Source organism: Anolis carolinensis, unplaced genomic scaffold (assembly GCF_035594765.1).
Source record: "Anolis carolinensis isolate JA03-04 unplaced genomic scaffold, rAnoCar3.1.pri scaffold_11, whole genome shotgun sequence".
NCBI lineage: Eukaryota > Metazoa > Chordata > Lepidosauria > Squamata > Dactyloidae > Anolis > Anolis carolinensis.
Genome location: NW_026943822.1, coordinates 15,156,269 through 15,174,815, shown reverse-complemented (window position 1 = coordinate 15,174,815; position 18,547 = coordinate 15,156,269). Strand labels below are relative to the sequence as shown.

Below are 18,547 nucleotides of genomic sequence, written 5' to 3'. Positions count from 1 at the left end.
AACAAAACCACTGGACAAAATCACACCAAATTTGGCCACAAAAGACATTAGTCATCCAATCAATCTGCATGCACCAGTGTGTCAGCAAATGTGGCTAGGCGTGTCAGTGCTGACATGCGTGTCATAGGTTGGCCATCGCTGCTTTAGGAGGTCACTTTCCTTACTTGTGGTCCTATGAGACTGTCTAGATGGCCTTTGATGGGCCCTTTCCTTACCTATGGTTTTATATGATTGTATAGATGGCCCCCTTTCCTTACCTATGGCCTTATGAAACCATCTAGATGGTATTTGAGGGCCCCTTTCCTTATCTATGGTCTTCTGATGGACTGATGAGATCATCTTGATGGCCTTTGAGAGTCCCTTTCCTTACCTATGGTCTTATGAGACCATCTAGATGGTCTTTGGAAGTCTCTTCGCTTACCTATGGTCTTAGGAGATCGTCTAGATCAGGGGCCCATGAGCCGGATGCGGCCCTCCAAGGTCATTGACCTGGCCTCTGTCCTTAACTTTAGACTTAGGGTTGACCTAAGTCTGAAATGGCCTGAAGGCACACAGCAACAACAATCCTAATTTTGGACTATTTCATCATAGTCCAGCCCTCCAGCAGACTGAGGGACTGTGAGTCGGCCCTCCACTTAAGAAGTTTGAGGACCCCTGCCCTTGAGAAATGGCCTTCAGCTGATGGAGAGTTTTCACGAGAAGCTAGTTTAGGCTTGAGAATGGAAGTAGTGAAAAATAGACTAATTAGAGAGAGTCCATGAGAGGACCTTGAAGCCCAGGTGCGTTGGAAATGATCTCATGGCTACTTGCTCAAGCTTATATTAAGGAGAGCTAGAGGAGCCAACATTGCCATAGGGATGGCTCTCCTGTCTCTGCTCTCAAGTTCAAGTTCTCAAGTTTGTAGTTATTACTACTGGACTCTGGTGTGCTGTGGTGTTGGGTGAAAAGATGTCCTCAGTGCAACAGAGAGATACAAGAGTGCAAGAATCCAGACTTACCAGAAATAGCATTTGTGACTGACATTAAAGGAGAGTGAAGAGCAGGTGTGACTCCCCAAACGGTATGGTAGCCAACTATTCCAGCAAGTCCAAAGGTAGTCACCATTTGGGTAAAAGCTGCATTCGGAGACACGAGACCCAGCCCTAAAATTGAGGTGAGGCCTGAAAGAGAAAGAAACACAGAACTCTCAGGAGAATCGTAAGACATTTTCATCTCAAATAAGCCAATAGTATGGCTTGGAACACTAAATTTTTTTTGGATTACAGCTCCCAGAATCCATCTGCTTGGAGGATTTCTGCCATGTCAAATGAAGAATTATTGGAGCAGTCAAAAAAGAAACTTTTCTTAAAAAAAATTTCTGTGTCAGTTGCTTCTGGAGTGAGAGAATTGGCCGTCTGCAAGGACGTTGCCCAGGGGACGCCCGGATGTTTTGATGTTTTACCATCCTTGTGGGAGGCTTCTCTCATGTCCTCACATGGAGCTGGAGCTGATAGAGGGAGCTCATCCGCGCTCTCCCCGGTTGGGATTCGAACCTGGCAGCCTTCAGGTCAGCAACCCAACCTTCAAGTCTCGAGGCTTTTATCCCCTAGGCCACCGGAGGCTCCTTCTAAATTCATGAATAGGCCAGATCCACACTCCTATTTCCACTAGTATTTGGTTCAGAAAACAATGGGAAAGGGAGCAGGAACAGTCTTTTGATATAGAGTTTTATAGACATAATACGAATTCCACTTTCCCCCCAGAATGGAGACTCGCCTGGGAGAGAATTCATTGAGCCAAATTGTCTGTTCAATCCTACTTTTGGGATCCAGATCCGGAAATGCCAACAAATAAAATCTCTGAGATTTTAAGTATTTCATTTTCAGCATATCATCAAAGGCCAGAGCAACAAAATGAAAAAAAAATGGTAATAATTCCCAATTGACTTCTTTACTTGCTTGGTAGGAAAAGTTTCTATTGTAGCATCTGAAAATTGTTAAGTCAGGCAGACCACACACACAGGCGCAATAGCAATACTTTAAGAAAAGAAACTGCAACGACCTTGCTCATCTGTTGAGTATTATTATGTGGAGGGACTCGGAAAAGTTACTTTTGTGGACTACAACTCCCAAAATCCTTCAGCAAGCCAAGCCATACAGGTCGGGAATGCTAGGAGTCCTATCGAAAAGCTCTGTCCTTGAAGATGCTTTGGTGGTATCATTAACTTTTTGCCAATATCCATAAAGTATCGGGCGTCTTTCCGGCGTGGGCTCTGGAGCCATCCCACATTCCAAGGCCATGGATGTGAACATCCTTTGAAGCCCAGGTTTCCCCCTCTATTCCCGGGAAAGAATGTACCAAACCTGTGGTCAAACATATGGTAGGAATAATGTATTTCATCACCCGCGCTAAAAGATTTCGTGCTCCACTCCCTTGTTACTCAAGACTGAAATCAAGCAAGCTCGCTTTAAGAAAAAGAGGATTGCTTGAAGATATGCATATCAGTGGTGCATATCGCTGAGCCACCGAACTTGCTGACCGAAAGGTCGTGGTTTGATTCCAGGGAGCTCCCGCTGTTAGCCCCAGCTTCTGACAACCTAACAGTTCGAAAAAATGCAAATGTGAGTAGATCAATAGGTACCGCTTCGGCAGAAAAAGGCAAAAGAGGCACTCTAAGTAATTTTGCCATCCATACAACCAGGAGGTGACAACGCAAGCTCCTCGGCTTGAAAATGGAGAAAAGCACCTCCGCAGAGGCAGAGATGAGCACTGTTTCCAGAAACCAGAAATGAAAGAAGAAGTCCCTGCCTTTGTTTGTGTGTCTCAATGTATATGATTGTAACAAGGTATTGAACATTTGCCTGTGTCTGTTTATATGCTGTAATTTGCTTTGAGTCCCCTCGGCGGGGAGAAAAGCAGAATATAAATAAAGTGAATAATAATAACAATAATAATAATAATAATGTGCAAGGAAACCGATGAAACCATGGATCATATCCTCAGCTGCTTTAAAAAAATTGCACAGACAGACTACAAACAGAGGCACAACTATGTGGCCCAAATGATTCATTGGAACTTATGCCTCAAGTACCACAACATTCTGTTGGCCCGTTTATGTTGCATAAGTGAAACTCTACTCTATATATTTTCTTCCTGCTATTATTTCCTCCATGATCCTGCTAAATAAAGGACATCCCCCTTTGAAATACCTGTTGTATACACTCCGGCAGAGGTCATTGTCTTCCTAAATGGGGAAAGCGAAGCTTGTTTCTCAGCCTCTAGTTCCTGGACAGTTTTTGGTTTCGCAGGAGCAGTCGGTGGCAACGTTTTAGGTAAAGGAGCTGGAAATATTGTTTTTCCTTCCTGTTTAGGGAGAAGATGCAAGATACAAGATAAGATACAGAAATCTGTCCATATTGTTGCAAAGCCAATTTTTCTGCATCAGTGTAGACAAAAAACACTTATCTCCAACTGCAAATGCATCACACAAATATTCTCCAGAGAGATGCAACATTATGGGAAGTTTTTAAAGGTCTCCAAAGAAAGAGCCTCCACCACACTCTGGGGCAGAGAGTTCCAATGCTGAACAGCTCTCACAGTGAGGAATCTCCTTTCCTTTCAGGTGGAATCTCCCTTCTTTCCTGTAGTTTGAAGCCATTCTTCCATTGCGTCCTAGTCTCCAGGGCAGCACAGAACAATCTTGCTCCCTCCTCCCTATGACTTCCCTTCACTTATGTATACTTGACCCTCATCATGTCTCCTCTCAGCCTTCTCTTCTGCAGGCTAAACATGTCCAGCTCTTTAAGCCGCTCCTCATAGGGGTTGTTAAGAATACTATACAAACAATTACTGACCTGGGCTCTGGAGGAAGATCATATAAAAGAAGTAATGATAAAATGGGCCAGAGCGATAGGGCACACAATACAGTTATGCCAATGGGAGGAGATATGGGTAAAAAAACTAAGGTGGGCCTATGCGGCGGAAATAAGAAAAAACTGGTACAAGATGTTCCACAAGTGGTACTTGACACCAAATAAGCTCGCTAAAATTAGCAGAGTTAAAACCCAAGGAACATGTTGGAAATGTGGTAAGCACACAGGCACCTTTCTACATATGTGGTGGGAGTGTAAGAAGATACAAAAAAAATTGGCAAAAAATACATACAATGATGACAAAAATTGTAAAAAAAAAATTGAATTCAAACCAGAAAGTTTTTTTATTAGGGATTATTGATAAACAGATAGATAAAAATACAGACAGACTAATATTCTATCTCACCACAGCTGCGAGAATAGTGCTGGCACAACTATGGAAATCTGAAGATACACCCAGTATGGAGAAATGGCTCATTAAAATAATGGATGTGATGAATATGGATATATTAACACAAAAACTAGCACAGGATAGACCTCTAGAAAACAAAACAGATTGGAAACCTATGATCGAATACTTGCAAAAAGAGAAAATTAACTGTTGTATAAAGTTTGAGTAAGGAAATTCCAGGGGATAACAACATAAAATAAAAGTAGTTAAATATGTGTAACTACAAAACTAAAGGACAGGAAAAATAAAACAAAAGGACCATATCCAGAGCTCTGGAAGTAACAAGGACATTAAAGCAACTGTATACATGTATATCCCAAGCTGTTGTTGTGGGTCTTTTTGTTTCTGTTTTTGTTTTTGTTTTGTTTTTTGTTTTTTTTAAATGTTTTTATTAAGTGTTTCTGTATATAGAAAGAGTGAGAACGATAGTGGGCATAGGAAAGATAGAAGAAAGGGAAAAAAAGAAGAAGGAGAAAAAAGAAAACAAATATAGAGGGGGATAAGAAAAAGAAGAAGAAGAAAAAAGAAATATATATTTTAAAAAAGTATTTGCCTTCCAATTCATTCCTTTCAGGCATGTTTCATATCCGTCTTATATAGTTCCTGCCTTCTGTCTTTTATGTTTATAAGTATCATTATATTACTGACTTCTCATATTGATTCTATAATTAATGGTGTTCGTTGCTTCTCTAGGAAGTCCTTGACTCTTGACCAATCTGTTATTTTATGTCCTAATTTAATTCTTTCTGTCAGAATGTCCATTTGTTTTTGTTTTTTTTGTTTTTTTTCTGTTGTTTCAATATTGTCATTCATTTTTTATGTCAATGTTTCCCTTTATGTCAAAGTTACCTACCCTTTCTCCCCGTCCCCCCCCCCAATACCCTGACTTCATGTATGTTTTTTATTATATGGTGAAAAAGAGAATTATTATTGTAACAAGAAATGTGAGAGTTGCTTATAAACTTCATATATATATATATGAATAGCATTATGTACAATGCACCAAGACAGACAGGCTGTCCGATCCATTGTTCAAATGGACAGAAATGGAAAGCGTGTTGCAATGTCAGCTGCAAATCTGGATCATGCCTCAAGTGAAGAACCAGGTGGGAACGCTCACATTATTCCTCATACTTTTGATAAACCAATTTATCGAAGTCCCTTTAGATGGGTGGGAGGACTTACCTTCATGACCACCGTCCCCCGGATTACGTGATCAAGAGTCCCGTAATCAAAATCATCCTTCGGCTCAAAGGAAAAATATTCTTTGTCGGGAGAAATGGCTTTTAATAACTTCAAGATGTTGTTTGAGTAAAGGCTACTGGCCTGGGTAGCCATTCGGCTTGGCAAGTCTGTGTAACCAATGTGCACCACGCCCTGAGGATGGAAATGAAACACACAGGCATTGAAAAACTCTTTTCTTTTATCTCTTGAAGCTTTGCACCATGTTTTTGTGTGCCGAACTGGTGTGAGTTTTATAGGTACCAGTAAATCAAGCTTTGCACATCGCTGTGGACGTGCCTTATGGATACAAATGGAAGGGTTGCCTTTGACATGAAACAGCTTGCTCTGATTCTTGGGAGTGCGGGGAGGCTTCATTTTTTGACAGCAAGCCAGTTAGAAAGAAGAAGACAAAAAGCTAGGAGGCCATTCAGGGAACAAGCTATAACGGCTCGCCATGTGGTGCTGATTTCATGAGTACATTTTCAAAAGTCTGAAAACACCTCTTGGTCACTTGATGCTCTCAGCGTTACATGATGTGCTTCCCAAATTAATTGCTTTCGGACTGATCCTGAGAAACAACAGGCCGTTTTGGATCATCTCTCTTGCAATAAAATGGGATTTTTTTTTTGTCCTGCCCTGATAACCTCTGGATATGTTAATTCCATTTTCCATGACTTTTGGCCAAATCAGTGGGGATGATGGGAGATATAGTCTGACTATAAACTGGGGAAGGATATCCCAAAGCCTTTTATGTCGATCATATAAGGCTTTAACTCTGCAATAACTCAAGATAAAGAAGAACAGGACTCCTGCTATATAACAGATTAGTAAAGGTAAAGGTTTCCCCTTGACATTAAATCTAGTTGAGTCTGACTCCGGGGGAATGGTGCTCATCTCCATTTCTAAGCCAAAGAGCCAGCGTTGTCTGTAGACGTCTCCTAGGTCATGTGGCCGGCATGACTGCATGGAGTGCCATTACCTTCTTGCCAAAGTGGTACCTATTGATCTACTCACATTTTCAAACTGCTAGGTTGGCAGAAGCTGGGGCTAACAATGGGAGCTCACCCTGTCCAGCGGATTTGAACTGCTGACCTTCTGGTCAGCAAGTTATTTATTATTATTATTATTTATTTCCGGTATTTCTACTCTGCCCTTCTCCCCTGGGGGACTCAGGGCGGCTTACAAATTGGCAACACAGTGCTATCACATCAACAATACAATACAAAAGGCATTAAAAACTAAAAACATTTAAAACATCATAAAAACCAATATACAATAATAAAACATTACCATGCACCGAGGTAATGTCCTTTCTGCAACTTAGTGGTTTAACCATTGCACCACTGTGACCCCAATAACAGACTGGTTTCAGCCTATCCTATTTATTCTGTTTTGTTTTGGGCATCGCCCTATGTTAGCCGCCCCAAGTCCCTCTGGGGAGATGGTGGCGGGATAGAAAAATAAAGTATTATTATTATTATTATTATTATTATTATTATTATTATTATCCTACATGTAGAAAAAATACTTAAGGACTGAAGGAAAGAAATAATAAATATATCGAATACATTCACTGCTCCATAGTAATGAGTAATCTCTGCAGTAAATAAAGTTAGCTGAAAGGTGCAGAGCTCAGAAAAATTACTTTTTGGGACTATGCCTCCTGCAACCTCTTAATCGGCAAAGCCAGGCACTGTTTCCCAAGTTTTATCTGGAATATATTTTTCACTTTTTCTCTAGGAGATTCCTACATTTCCAATTTATAACAAAACCCAATGAAAAATGTTCTGTGTGGATAGCTGTGAGTTTTAAGGACAGTATGGCCATGTTCCAAAAGCATTCTCTCCTCTCCTCACTAGTACCACTTTTGGAATCAGCAAGTCAAATATACCCAGAAACAGAGCTAACATTTGAGACATCTAAATGAGTATTGGTCAGTGTAATTCGGTGCAGTCACTGCAAACAGAGATGTTGGTGACATAAAGAGCAATATCAGTTTTCCATATTTATGTTAGACACCCGAACAGTCTGGGGCTGATTTTCAAGGGCTGTTATGTATACAGCTATGTTTACAGCCATGCTTACACAAATGTAGAACCATCACTGTTGAAACGGGAGCTGTATTTGGGTAATATTTCCGTCGGCGGTGCCATCACTTCTGAGCAGCATGAAAGAGGCTCTGCCACACTTTAGTGCGCAAGACAGAATGGGCACACCCAGGCCTGAAAGGAATGCAGCCGAGCCTATGGTTTGGCCGTGCTTATCATTCTTTCTTTCCGCTCAAGCGCTGGCACCCTTTGTTTGAAATTTCTCTACTTGTTTACTTGCATATTTGTAAAGCATCAGGCATTTTGGCCTACAAAGAGATGGGAGGAAGTACCCTTAGGAATAAGAAACTAACCAGGGAAATAAGATGAGTACAATTTCTTTCGCCTCAAACTTTTTAAGTGGAGGGCCGATTCACAGTCCCTCAGACTGTTGGAGGGTCGGACTATGATGAAATAGTAAAAAATTAGGATTGTTTTTGTGTGCCGCTGATCCAAGGTTCTGGATTATCCAATGCATGTTTGTAGTCAGTTTTCAATATATCATGATATTTTGGTGCTAAATATGTAAATACAGTAATTACAACATAACATTACTGCATATTGAACTTCTTTTTCTCTCAAATTTGTTGTATAACATGATGTTTTGGTGCTTAATTTGTAAAATCATAACCTAATTTGATGTTAAATTTCCTTAATCCCTCATTATCCAAGATATTCACTTATCCAAGATTCTGCCGGCCCGTTTAGCTTGGATAAGTGAGACTCTACTGTAATTCATGTGAATTTGTTCTGGGTGAAGGTACAAAAGGCTGTATTTTAAGGAAGTATGGTTAGAATATGCAGGCATAAGTGCCGCCTTTTGGCTTGCTATGTGTTTTTTAGATTGTTGCACAGAGCATCGTCAATGTTGGTATTTTCTGCAGTTCATTCCTGCCTATATCCATTCCACTTGAGTGAGTGCTAAAAAGGAAAGGGCTATAGTCCCAAAAATGTGTGCCTACAAGCCACAGGATGTGAATAAAGTCAGACAATGGTTTAAAAGGCTAAAGCAGGCTCTGTGCAAACCTTATGGATGTGCAACTCTCCAGGATGGGTGGTTTCCACGTTGCCACCGGCTTCAGCCGCAAGGTCAACAACCACAGACCCGTCTTTCATGGATTCCACCATATTCTTAGTGATAAGGATGGGAGCCTTTTTCCCTGTTGGGAATAGAAAGAGAAGAAACTAAACCTCTGTTTCTTGCAACTTCTTTTTAAAAGGCTAAGACTGAGCTGGGAGTAAAACATCAATGGATCCCATGCGCCAATTCAGAAAGAACAATATCCAAACCCAGGCAGGTTGTTACGGCGCTTGAAGTGAAAGCTTCTGCAAGCACCTCTCTACATACTTCACAACAAAAATATGATGGCAATAGCTATGACGTTAACTAACCATTTGCAATCAGAAGTTACCATATCACTCTGCTTGAGCATTTGCCAACAAAGCCACTAGATTAGCATGAGTCGTACTTACGATCAACAATAACAGGGAATAACTGCATGGTGCTTACAGTATTCTTATTCTTATTCGTATATGGTGGAACACTTTGTCTACATGTGTTTAATATGTATTATAATTAAACTATTAGAATAACAAGGTTTTATATCACAACTCAAAGCCAACATTCAAAGAAAACTACAGTAGAGTCTCAATTATCCAACGTTCTGGATTATCCAATGCATTTTTGTAGTCAATGTTTTCAATGCATTGTGATATTTTGGTGCTAAATTCCTAAATACAGTAATTACTACATAGCATTAATGTGTAATGAACTACTTTTTCTGCCAGATTTGTTGTATAACATGATGTTTTGGTGCTTAATTTGTAAAATCATAACCTATTTTGATGTTTAATAGGCTTTTTCTTAATCTCTCATTATCCAACATATTCGCTTATCTAACGTTCTGCCGGCCCATTTATGTTGGATAAGTGAGACTACTGTATGTCATTCACAGCTTCCTTTATCTCTTATGCTGACTGCTTTCATTCTCCAATATATAAAGCCTGGAATGAAAGGGGAAACAGGAACCACACCTTCACGTTCTTTATATATCCCAAAGAGCACAAGGAAAGGGAAACATTCAAGCAAAGAAAGTAACTTTTGAAAAGCAATTATTACAGTTACAGTTCCAAGCTCCCCAATAGTGAGTTTTCACCAAAGCTGAAGTTTTAAAATCCAGTTTCTCAACTATAACTAAAACAATAACAGTATGTGTTGCAGGATTAAAAACAATCGGAATGAATGGACTCCTCATCTAGTTAAGAGACAAAATTATGCCCCAGTTATGGTAAAACTCTGGATTTTTGTGCTTTCCCTGCTCTGGGAGTTATCTTGTGTCTCATGTCAATTTCCACCCTCCAAATTTTCTGCAATTTGTAAAGAACCAAGAGGAGGAATTCATAGTGGAATTTGCTTGGCACCCATGGCACAGCCAAATGCCACCCCAGACCAGATTTCCGAACTCATCCGCAGCCCCCTCTGTGAACGTCATCTACAATCGCTACAAATCAGTACAGTACCTGGAATAAGAGCAGTGCTAATAATGATATCCACCTCTTTACACTGTTTGGCAAACAATGCCATTTCTGCCTCAATGAAATCCTTGGACATCTCTTTGGCATAACCTCCAACACCTTCTCCAGCTTCAGCGACACTGACTTCTAAAGGTTCTGCACCGAGGGACTTGAACTGCTCCAAAGCTGCTGGCCTGCAAACAAAGTTGGGAGGATTCAATAGACTTTGATTAAATTAGGGTTTTCTTTCCAGTCAATGACCAGAAGTAGTTTAGTCGACGTCAATACTATGTGTGTGAATCAAAGAAGGTCCGTTATTGTTTGAGCTTTAGATTTAGACTAACACATTTTGGATTGCAAGGTGATGACTAGTCCCACAACATAATCATACATTCAGTTTATTTTATTACTGTATTTCATTGAATCTAAGCCATCATTGAATATAAGGCTTCATCTGCAAGCCAAAAACCACCTTTCAAATCTAAAGAGCACCCTGTTTTTGAAGCCTCCTTAATGGGAAAAAGTGTCTTAGGCGAGATCTACAGTCACCGCTGTATAATCCAGTTTCTGCATCTGAAATAGATCATTTTGGAAAATGGCGTTCTTAACCATTTGGAGATCATAACCTTTTGGAAAAGTTTGATCTTTCAGAGAAGAGCCAAAAACCCATTTGAGTATAATCTTTTCATATGGTATACAACCAAATGTAATATGCAAGGCAATTGGCTTCAGTTGTTAGACTGATAATCTGATAATCTGTTATGAACAGAAAATATGCCAGTGCATAAAATAGCAGTGCTACAGAAGTGTTTCTCAGTTGCCCAAAAATGTGTCTACTCTCCCATAAAACAACTAGTTTTATGTCACGCACTCAAGAGACAAAAATAAAGTAGACTTTGGTAAAATATTTGGTTTACTCACTACCTTCATGTGTTCGGCATAACACAGGTTCAAAGCTTATCATTCCAGTTACAGATAGGTTTGAGATAGTTTCTCTGTGCAGATGGCACAGGGCATCTTTCTTACAATCAACAGCAAACAAGTGTTTGTCTAAGCAGTCCCAAAGTCGAATCGAGTCTGAGTTCTGAGCAGTCTCAGATCAGATCATGTGGTCTGCAGCCCCTCCCACAACCTCTCAGGAAACATAGAGCAAAAGAAGCTGCATACCAGAACATACATACAAAACAGTAAGCAAACAGAACCATAGATTAACAAATTACTAGAGGAGGCTTGAAGAAGGTTGTAATTTCCAACAGATTATGAGTTTACACTGCCATAAAATCCACATCACATTTCAACAACAACAACAACAACAACAACAGCAACAGAAGAAAACATAATTTCTGAGTCTGTGTGACTACTGTACCTGGTATCAAATCCCCTGACAATAGCTCCCATTGATTTAGCTGCGCCAGCTGCAGCTAAGCCAGCTACTCCTCCGCCGATGATGAGCATCTAGAATGGAAAACAATACGAATCCACTTTAATAGCAGTGGGTGCCTCTTTGAGTTCATGCTCAACCTCACTTATTAGCCCAACGTCTCTCACATGATTAAGGACCAGAGCTTATGAGAGTCACTTCTTTATGGCAGGCTCAGGTTAAACCGCTGAGCTGCTGAACTTGCTGACCGAAAGGTCGGCAGTTCGAATCCAGGGAGTGGGGTGAGCTCCTGCTGTTAGCCCCAGCTTCTGACAACCTAGCAGTTCGAAAACATGCAATAGGTACAGCTCTGGTGGGAAGGTAACGGCGCTCCATGCAGTAATGGTGCAGGCTGGTTAATAGCAAGCTGCAATAAATCACTATGACCAAGAGGTCATGAGTTCGAGGCCAGCCCATGTCGGAGTGAGCACCCGACAATTAAAATAAAAAAATAGCCCTGCTTGTTGTTGACCTAAGCAACCTGAAAGACAGTTGCATCTGTCAAGTAGGAAAATTTAAGGACCGCTTATGCGGGGAGGCTAATTTAACTGATTTACAACACCGGATGAGGAAGTACTCCATCAAAAAGGACTCATCGTCACAGTGGATGATGAAGCAGCAGCTCCTCCTGTGGCCGGAATCAAGCATACCCTCACAAAACCAGAAGCTGGGAAGTTAAATAGCCTCATTGTCTGTCTGTCTGTGTTGTTTGTCTAATGGCATTGAATGTTTGCCATATATGTACATTGTGATCTGCCCTGAGTCCCCTTCGGGGTGAGAAGGGCGGAATATAAATACTGTAAATAAATAATAAATAATGCCGGCCACATGACCTTGGAGGTGTCTATGGACAACGCCGGCTCTTTGGCTTAGAAATGGAGATGAGCACCAACCCCCAGAGTCGGACACAAATAGACTTAATGTCAGGGGAAAACCTTTATCTTTACCTAAGAAACCCTTATCCAAAATGCTTGAGACCAGAAAGTGGGCAAAAGTGGAATGACAACTGGTTTTATAATCCACAATTGCCATGGTTGGACCCACAATCCCATTGCAGGCTCTTACTACACAAAACATTGGGACAATATATACCTTTGCCGGAGGGACTTTTCCTGCTGCAGTAATTTGCCCAGTAAAAAACCTTCCAAAGTGGTTGGCTGCCAGGACGACGGCCTTGTACCTGCAAGGATGGAAGGGAGAGGGAATGACAAAGGGACCGACAGAGAAAGTTAAAACAGTTTGGTTCGGCAATAGGCATTTTGATTTAATTGCAACAGGCAACATAAATACAAAAAGCAACCAAAGATTTAATAAACACCCTAAGACAACAAACAACTACTATAGAGCATCTCCAGCTATTAAATTGTCTAAGTGTAGAAATACACGCAACGGTCACAACAGTTTTTATCGGTGCATATTTTTTTCAAGTATCTAGTAGAAGAATAATTTGAGATGTGAGTATCCGGAAGTATTTGGGATGTGACACAGACCCCTTCTACACTGCCCTGTATCCCAGGATTTGGTCCCAGATTATCCCAGTTTACCTGGCAGTGTCAACTCATACAATCCAGTTCAAATAATCTGGGATAAGATGATGGGACATAGGGCAGTGTCGATCCTGCCTAAAATAGCTTTCAAGTAAGATGGTGTTGAGTCAGTTTTAAGATTTTTCTTTAAACTACACAACTCCCACACACTCGAGCACAAAGCATGCTTCCGACTTGAACCAATGAGAGTTTTCCCACAATTATCCCTAGCCACAAGTAATACATGCATTTGCCTTTATCCGTAAACCGGGCAACCAATGGCTTATGCACAAAAGTGTTTCCATTCTGTCATGTATGTTTCTGTCTTAATTCACTGACAGAGAAATCCAAGGCTCGTGTAAACATTTAAAGCCACCCTGCCATATTTGCACCAATGCAACAGTTAAATCTACTAAAATTGGTTCAAATTTTCCACCATTACAAACATTACTAATAAATTGTTGACATAGTATTGTAAAAAGATAGCACTGTGGGAGATTGCCTGAAAGATTATCAAAGCAGGTAATCCAGATTAAGGTAAAAGTTTTCCCCTGACGTTAAGTCTAGTCGTGTCCGACTCTGGGGGTTGTTGCTCATCTCCATTTCTAAGCTGAAGAGCCTGTGTCGTCCATAGACACCTCCAAGGTCATGTGGCCGGCATGACTGTATGGAGCGCCATTACCTTCCCGTCTAAACGGTACCTATTGATCTACTCACATTTGCATGTTTTCGAACTACTAGGTTGGCAGAAGCTGTGAATAACAGTGGGAGCTCACCCCACTCCCTGGATTCGAACCGCCAACTTTTCAGTCAGCAAGTTCAGCAGCTCACCAAGGGCTCCCTGATTATCTGCCTTAAACAGGATTATATGAATCTACATTGCCATATAATCCAGTTCAAAGTGGATACTCTAGATTTTATATAGTAGTGTAGAAGGGGCTTAAGTTTTCCAATCTCTTTACATCCATTGTGCTTTTTTTAACAACTCACAACTCAGCTGCACCTAATCCTATATGCTCAGAAAGAAGCAAATCTCATCGATTTAAATGGGAGGAATATATGGACAATTGAAATCTTTGTATCCTGCTCCCTGCGCCATGAGCCAAAATCCTTGGGGTCAATCGCTTTATTCAAGAATAAACACATTCTGAACCAATTCGCATTTGGACCTCATTTCAAAGTAGTTGAGATCTTTCTCTCTTGTTTTGTTCTAAAGGCTTAACAAACTAATTTAAACGCCATACCAATTATGTACACACACAGGCTGCATCTTGAAACGCTTTGGAATTCAACCCACTCCATCACAATCGGAATCAATTTCAATAGAAACACCAGGGCAGGCTGGCCATCTCCAGATTCAAAGAAAGTGGCTGAATCTTTCACGCAATGCATGCTTGGGAGATGCTAAATCCGGTGTAATCTCTTCAGCCTTAGTACACCTTTGATAAAAGGTAAAAGTAAAGGTTTTCCCCTGACATTAAGTCTAGTCATGTCCAACTCTGGAGGTTGGTGCTCATCTCCATTTCTAAGACAAAGAGCCGGCGTTGTCCGTAGACACCTTCAAAGTCTGCATGGAGCAGCATTACCTTCCCGCCAGAGTGGTACCTATTGATCTACTCACATTTGCATGTTTTCCAACTGCTTGGTTGGCAGAAGCTGGGGCTAACAGCGGGAGCTCACCCTAGATTCGAACCACCAACCTTTCGGTCAGCAAGTTCGGCAGCTCAGTGGTTTAATCCACTGCACTACCAAGGGCTCCACCCCTTTGGTTTAAATCTGATATTTGTGATATTTATTTCAGGTTTGTTTTATTATTTCTTTAGAAAAGTTATTATTTTCCTAATTGGGTTGTTGCGAATTTTCTGGGCATGTTCCAGGAGCATTCTCTCCTGATGTTTCGCCCACATCTATGGCAGGCATCCTCAGAGGTTGTGAGGTCTGTTGGAAACTAGGCAAGCGGGGTTTATATTGTTGGAGCGAGCATTTTAAAATACTATTACAGTAGAGTCTCACTTATCCAACATAAACGGGCCGGCAGAACCTTGGATAAGTGAATATGTTGGATAATAAGGAGAGATTAAGGAAAAGCCTATTAAATGCCAAATTAGGTTATGATTTTACAAATTAAGCACCCGAACATCATGTTATACAACAAATTTGACAGAAAAAGTAGTTCAATACGCAGTAATGCTATGTAGTAATTACTGTATTTACAAATTTAGCACCAAAATATCATGATATATTGAAAACATTGACTACAAAAATGCATTGGATAATCCAGAACGTTGGATAAGCGAGTGTTGGATAAGTGAGACTCTACTGTATGTCAGCGTCAACCTGTATTTCAGCAGATTTTGATACAAGCTGAGAGGTTATCTTTCCTCTTACGGTGCCGTTCTCAGAACAGATGTGTTATTCCTCTGCCTTTTGAGCCCTCTTTTTTCCACCTCTTGCCCAGCCTTGCGATAAATAAAGTTGAACCATATGATGTTTGTTTTAATAAAGGAGACATTTAAAATGTGTAAGATTGCTTATAAACCACTTGTTCACTGAATCATCGAAGGCTGCCTGCCATATCCAGCACACCCAAGGAGACTCTGTCTGGCTCTTCGGTGCCTGGAATTCCACGCAAAAAGCATGCTGGTCCCATATTGCGGGAGGTGCTTGGGACATACTAAAAGGGAAAAAAATAGAAAAACATTCCCAACAGATATTTGGACAGAACCAATGAAATCTGATAGTCATTAAGTGCTATTCGCTTTAAGTATAGCCCAGGCTACTCCTTCTTGCAAGTTTCTTTCGATAAATACTCCCCATGAAGAGAAGTGGTTGACACTCCGCCTCTCATCAGCAATTTTGCAGAATACCGTATATACTTGAGTATAAGCCGACCCGAATATAAGCCGAGGCACCTAATTTTACCACAAAAAAACTAGGAAAACATTGACTCCAGTATAAGCCGAGAGTGGTAAATTTCAGAAATAAAAACAGATACCAATAAAATTACATTAATTGAAGCATCAGTAGGTTAAAAGTTTTTGAAAGCTCAAATTTAAGATAAGGTTGTCCAACTCTGATTAAACCATTACAGTAGAGTCTCACTTATCCAACGTTCTGGATTATCCAACGCATTTTTGTAGTCAATGTTTTCAATGCATTGTGATATTTTGGTGCTAAATTCCTAAATACAGTAATTACTACATAGCATTAATGTGTAATGAACTACTTCTTCTGTCAGATTTGTTGTATAACATGATGTTTTGGTGATTAATTTGTAAAATCATAACCTATTTTGATGTTTAATAGGCTTTTTCTTAATCCCTCCTTATTATCCAAGATATTCGCTTATCCAATGTTCTGCTGGTCCGTTTAGCTTGGATAAGTGAGACTCTATTGTATCTCCAAATTCACTGCGGAAGCGCTTTTGGATTACTGCACCACCTAATAGCACTTAGAACGCAGATTTCAGTACCTAAAACCAGGGTATTTTTGAAAAGTACTCCTTTGAAATCAGTTGAAGACAGTTTAGAGCAGTGATGGCCAACCTATGACACGCGTGTCAGCACTGACACGCCTAGCCATTTTTGCTGACACGCTGCCGCATGCAGATTGATTGGATGACTAATGTCTTTTGTGGCCAAATTTGGTGTGATTTGGTCCAGTGGTTTTGTTGTTTACTCCATGGGAATTATGCACATTACACACACATACACACACACACACACACACACATATATAATCATTCTATTATTATTCTATTATTATTGTAGTATATTATTATATTATTACTATTATATTATTATATTATTCATTATTCATGACTACATTGAACTACAATAGAGAGAAATCAGTGTGGAAACTGCAAGCGGTACCATAGATTGTTGTACATGGAAATACTGATAGTAAATAGTTTTTGATTTATGAAATACAGTTATATATTACAATTATATATTTTTGTTATTTAAACTATATATATTGTGAAATTATGTTTTTTTCTCGAAGTGGCACACCACCCCAGTCATGCTAGGTTTTTTTTGGTGAATTTTGACACACCAAGTGCAAAAGGTTGCCCATCATTGGTTTAGAGCAGGGGTCCCCAAACTAAGGCCCGGGGGCCGGATGCGGCCCTCCAAGGTCATTTACCTGGCCCCCGCCCTCAGTTTTATAATATTTTATATCATTTTAATACTATAATATATTGTATATACATATAATATTGATTATAATATTATAATGTTATACAATATAATAATAATACCATATAATAATATTAATTATATGTTATATATTACATATAATATTACAGTATAGTGGTATTGTTCAATATAGTAATATATAATGCTAATATTGTGCTATGCTAATAATATCATATATTGTAAGTACATACAGCTGCTCTGAGTCCCCTTCAGGGTGAGAAGGGAGGGATATAAATATAATAAATAAATGTAGTAAATGAATAAATAAATAATTTTAGACTTAGGCTTGCCCAAAGTCTGAAATGACTTGAAGGCACACAACAACAACAACAATCCTAATTAACTTGACTATCTCATTGGCCAGTAGCAGGCCCACACTTCCCATTGAAATCCTGATAGGTTTATGTTGGTTACAATTGTTTTCATTTTTAAATATTGTATTGTACTTTCATTGTTGTTGTTGTTGTGCACTACAAATAAGACATGTGCAGTGTGCATAGGAATTTGTTCGGTTTTTTTTCCAAATGATAATTCGGCCCCTCCACAGTCTGAAGGATTGTGAACCGGCCCTCTGCTTTAAAAGTTTGAGGACCCCTGGTTTAGAGTGACTCCAAAGTGATGCCATTTGACTCATGGCTGAGGAGCTTCAAACCCATGCTGTAAGCCACATGCGATAATGTCATCGATTTCAATATCTCAGGAACAAGACACTGCTCATTCCAGCTCTAAAGGGAGATTTTTAAAAATGGGGGATGAGGAGGGTACATGCGTATGCAGAAAACAATAAACACTCTCCAAGTTAAATTGCAAGCCTGAGAACAGAGTTCTGACAAATTAACAATTTGTAAGCCTGAATGGCGGAGTATGCATGCTCTAAATAAGCAAACAGGCAAGCAGACGGACAAAAACAACAACATAGAAGTGAGACTGTGAATTCCAACCCTGCAATGTTGGCCATGGAACTTAAGGCGTCATATCCTTGAGCAATAGTGACTCGAGGAACTTGGTCCATGGCCAAGACGGTGGCCTGGCGTTGCGTCAGCTTGTCAAGGAGTTCTGGGTTCTGCGCCGGATAGATGAAGCTCACGAGCGTGGCTTTCTCCTTGAGGAGGGACGCCTCGTGCACACCCAATGCCTCATTGAAAGAAGGAGCTCTGACCTTCGGGAAAACAAATGCCATATTTTACCATTTGTTCATACTTGGGATCTCCAAGCTCCCATGATTGCTCAGATAATTATTCTAGTCTAAGACAATCTTTGCATTTCATAAGTTTGAAT

At 40.1% G+C, this 18,547-nt stretch overlaps 1 protein-coding gene across 1 annotated transcript in view; it reads right to left on the bottom strand.

Annotated features, from left to right (window-relative positions):
- The window catches only part of LOC100559952 (NAD(P) transhydrogenase, mitochondrial), a 49,854-nt gene that overhangs the window by 22,624 nt on the left and 8,683 nt on the right, over window positions 1-18,547 (bottom strand). The window contains exons 4-11 of the mRNA XM_008120866.2: window positions 18,211-18,428; window positions 12,640-12,727; window positions 11,494-11,582; window positions 10,134-10,321; window positions 8,640-8,773; window positions 5,488-5,679; window positions 3,189-3,342; window positions 999-1,160 (exon numbers count right to left, since the gene is read on the bottom strand). Of these exons, the coding sequence (XP_008119073.1) occupies window positions 999-1,160; window positions 3,189-3,342; window positions 5,488-5,679; window positions 8,640-8,773; window positions 10,134-10,321; window positions 11,494-11,582; window positions 12,640-12,727; window positions 18,211-18,428 (1,225 nt within the window). The remainder of the gene's footprint in view (window positions 1-998; window positions 1,161-3,188; window positions 3,343-5,487; window positions 5,680-8,639; window positions 8,774-10,133; window positions 10,322-11,493; window positions 11,583-12,639; window positions 12,728-18,210; window positions 18,429-18,547) is intronic.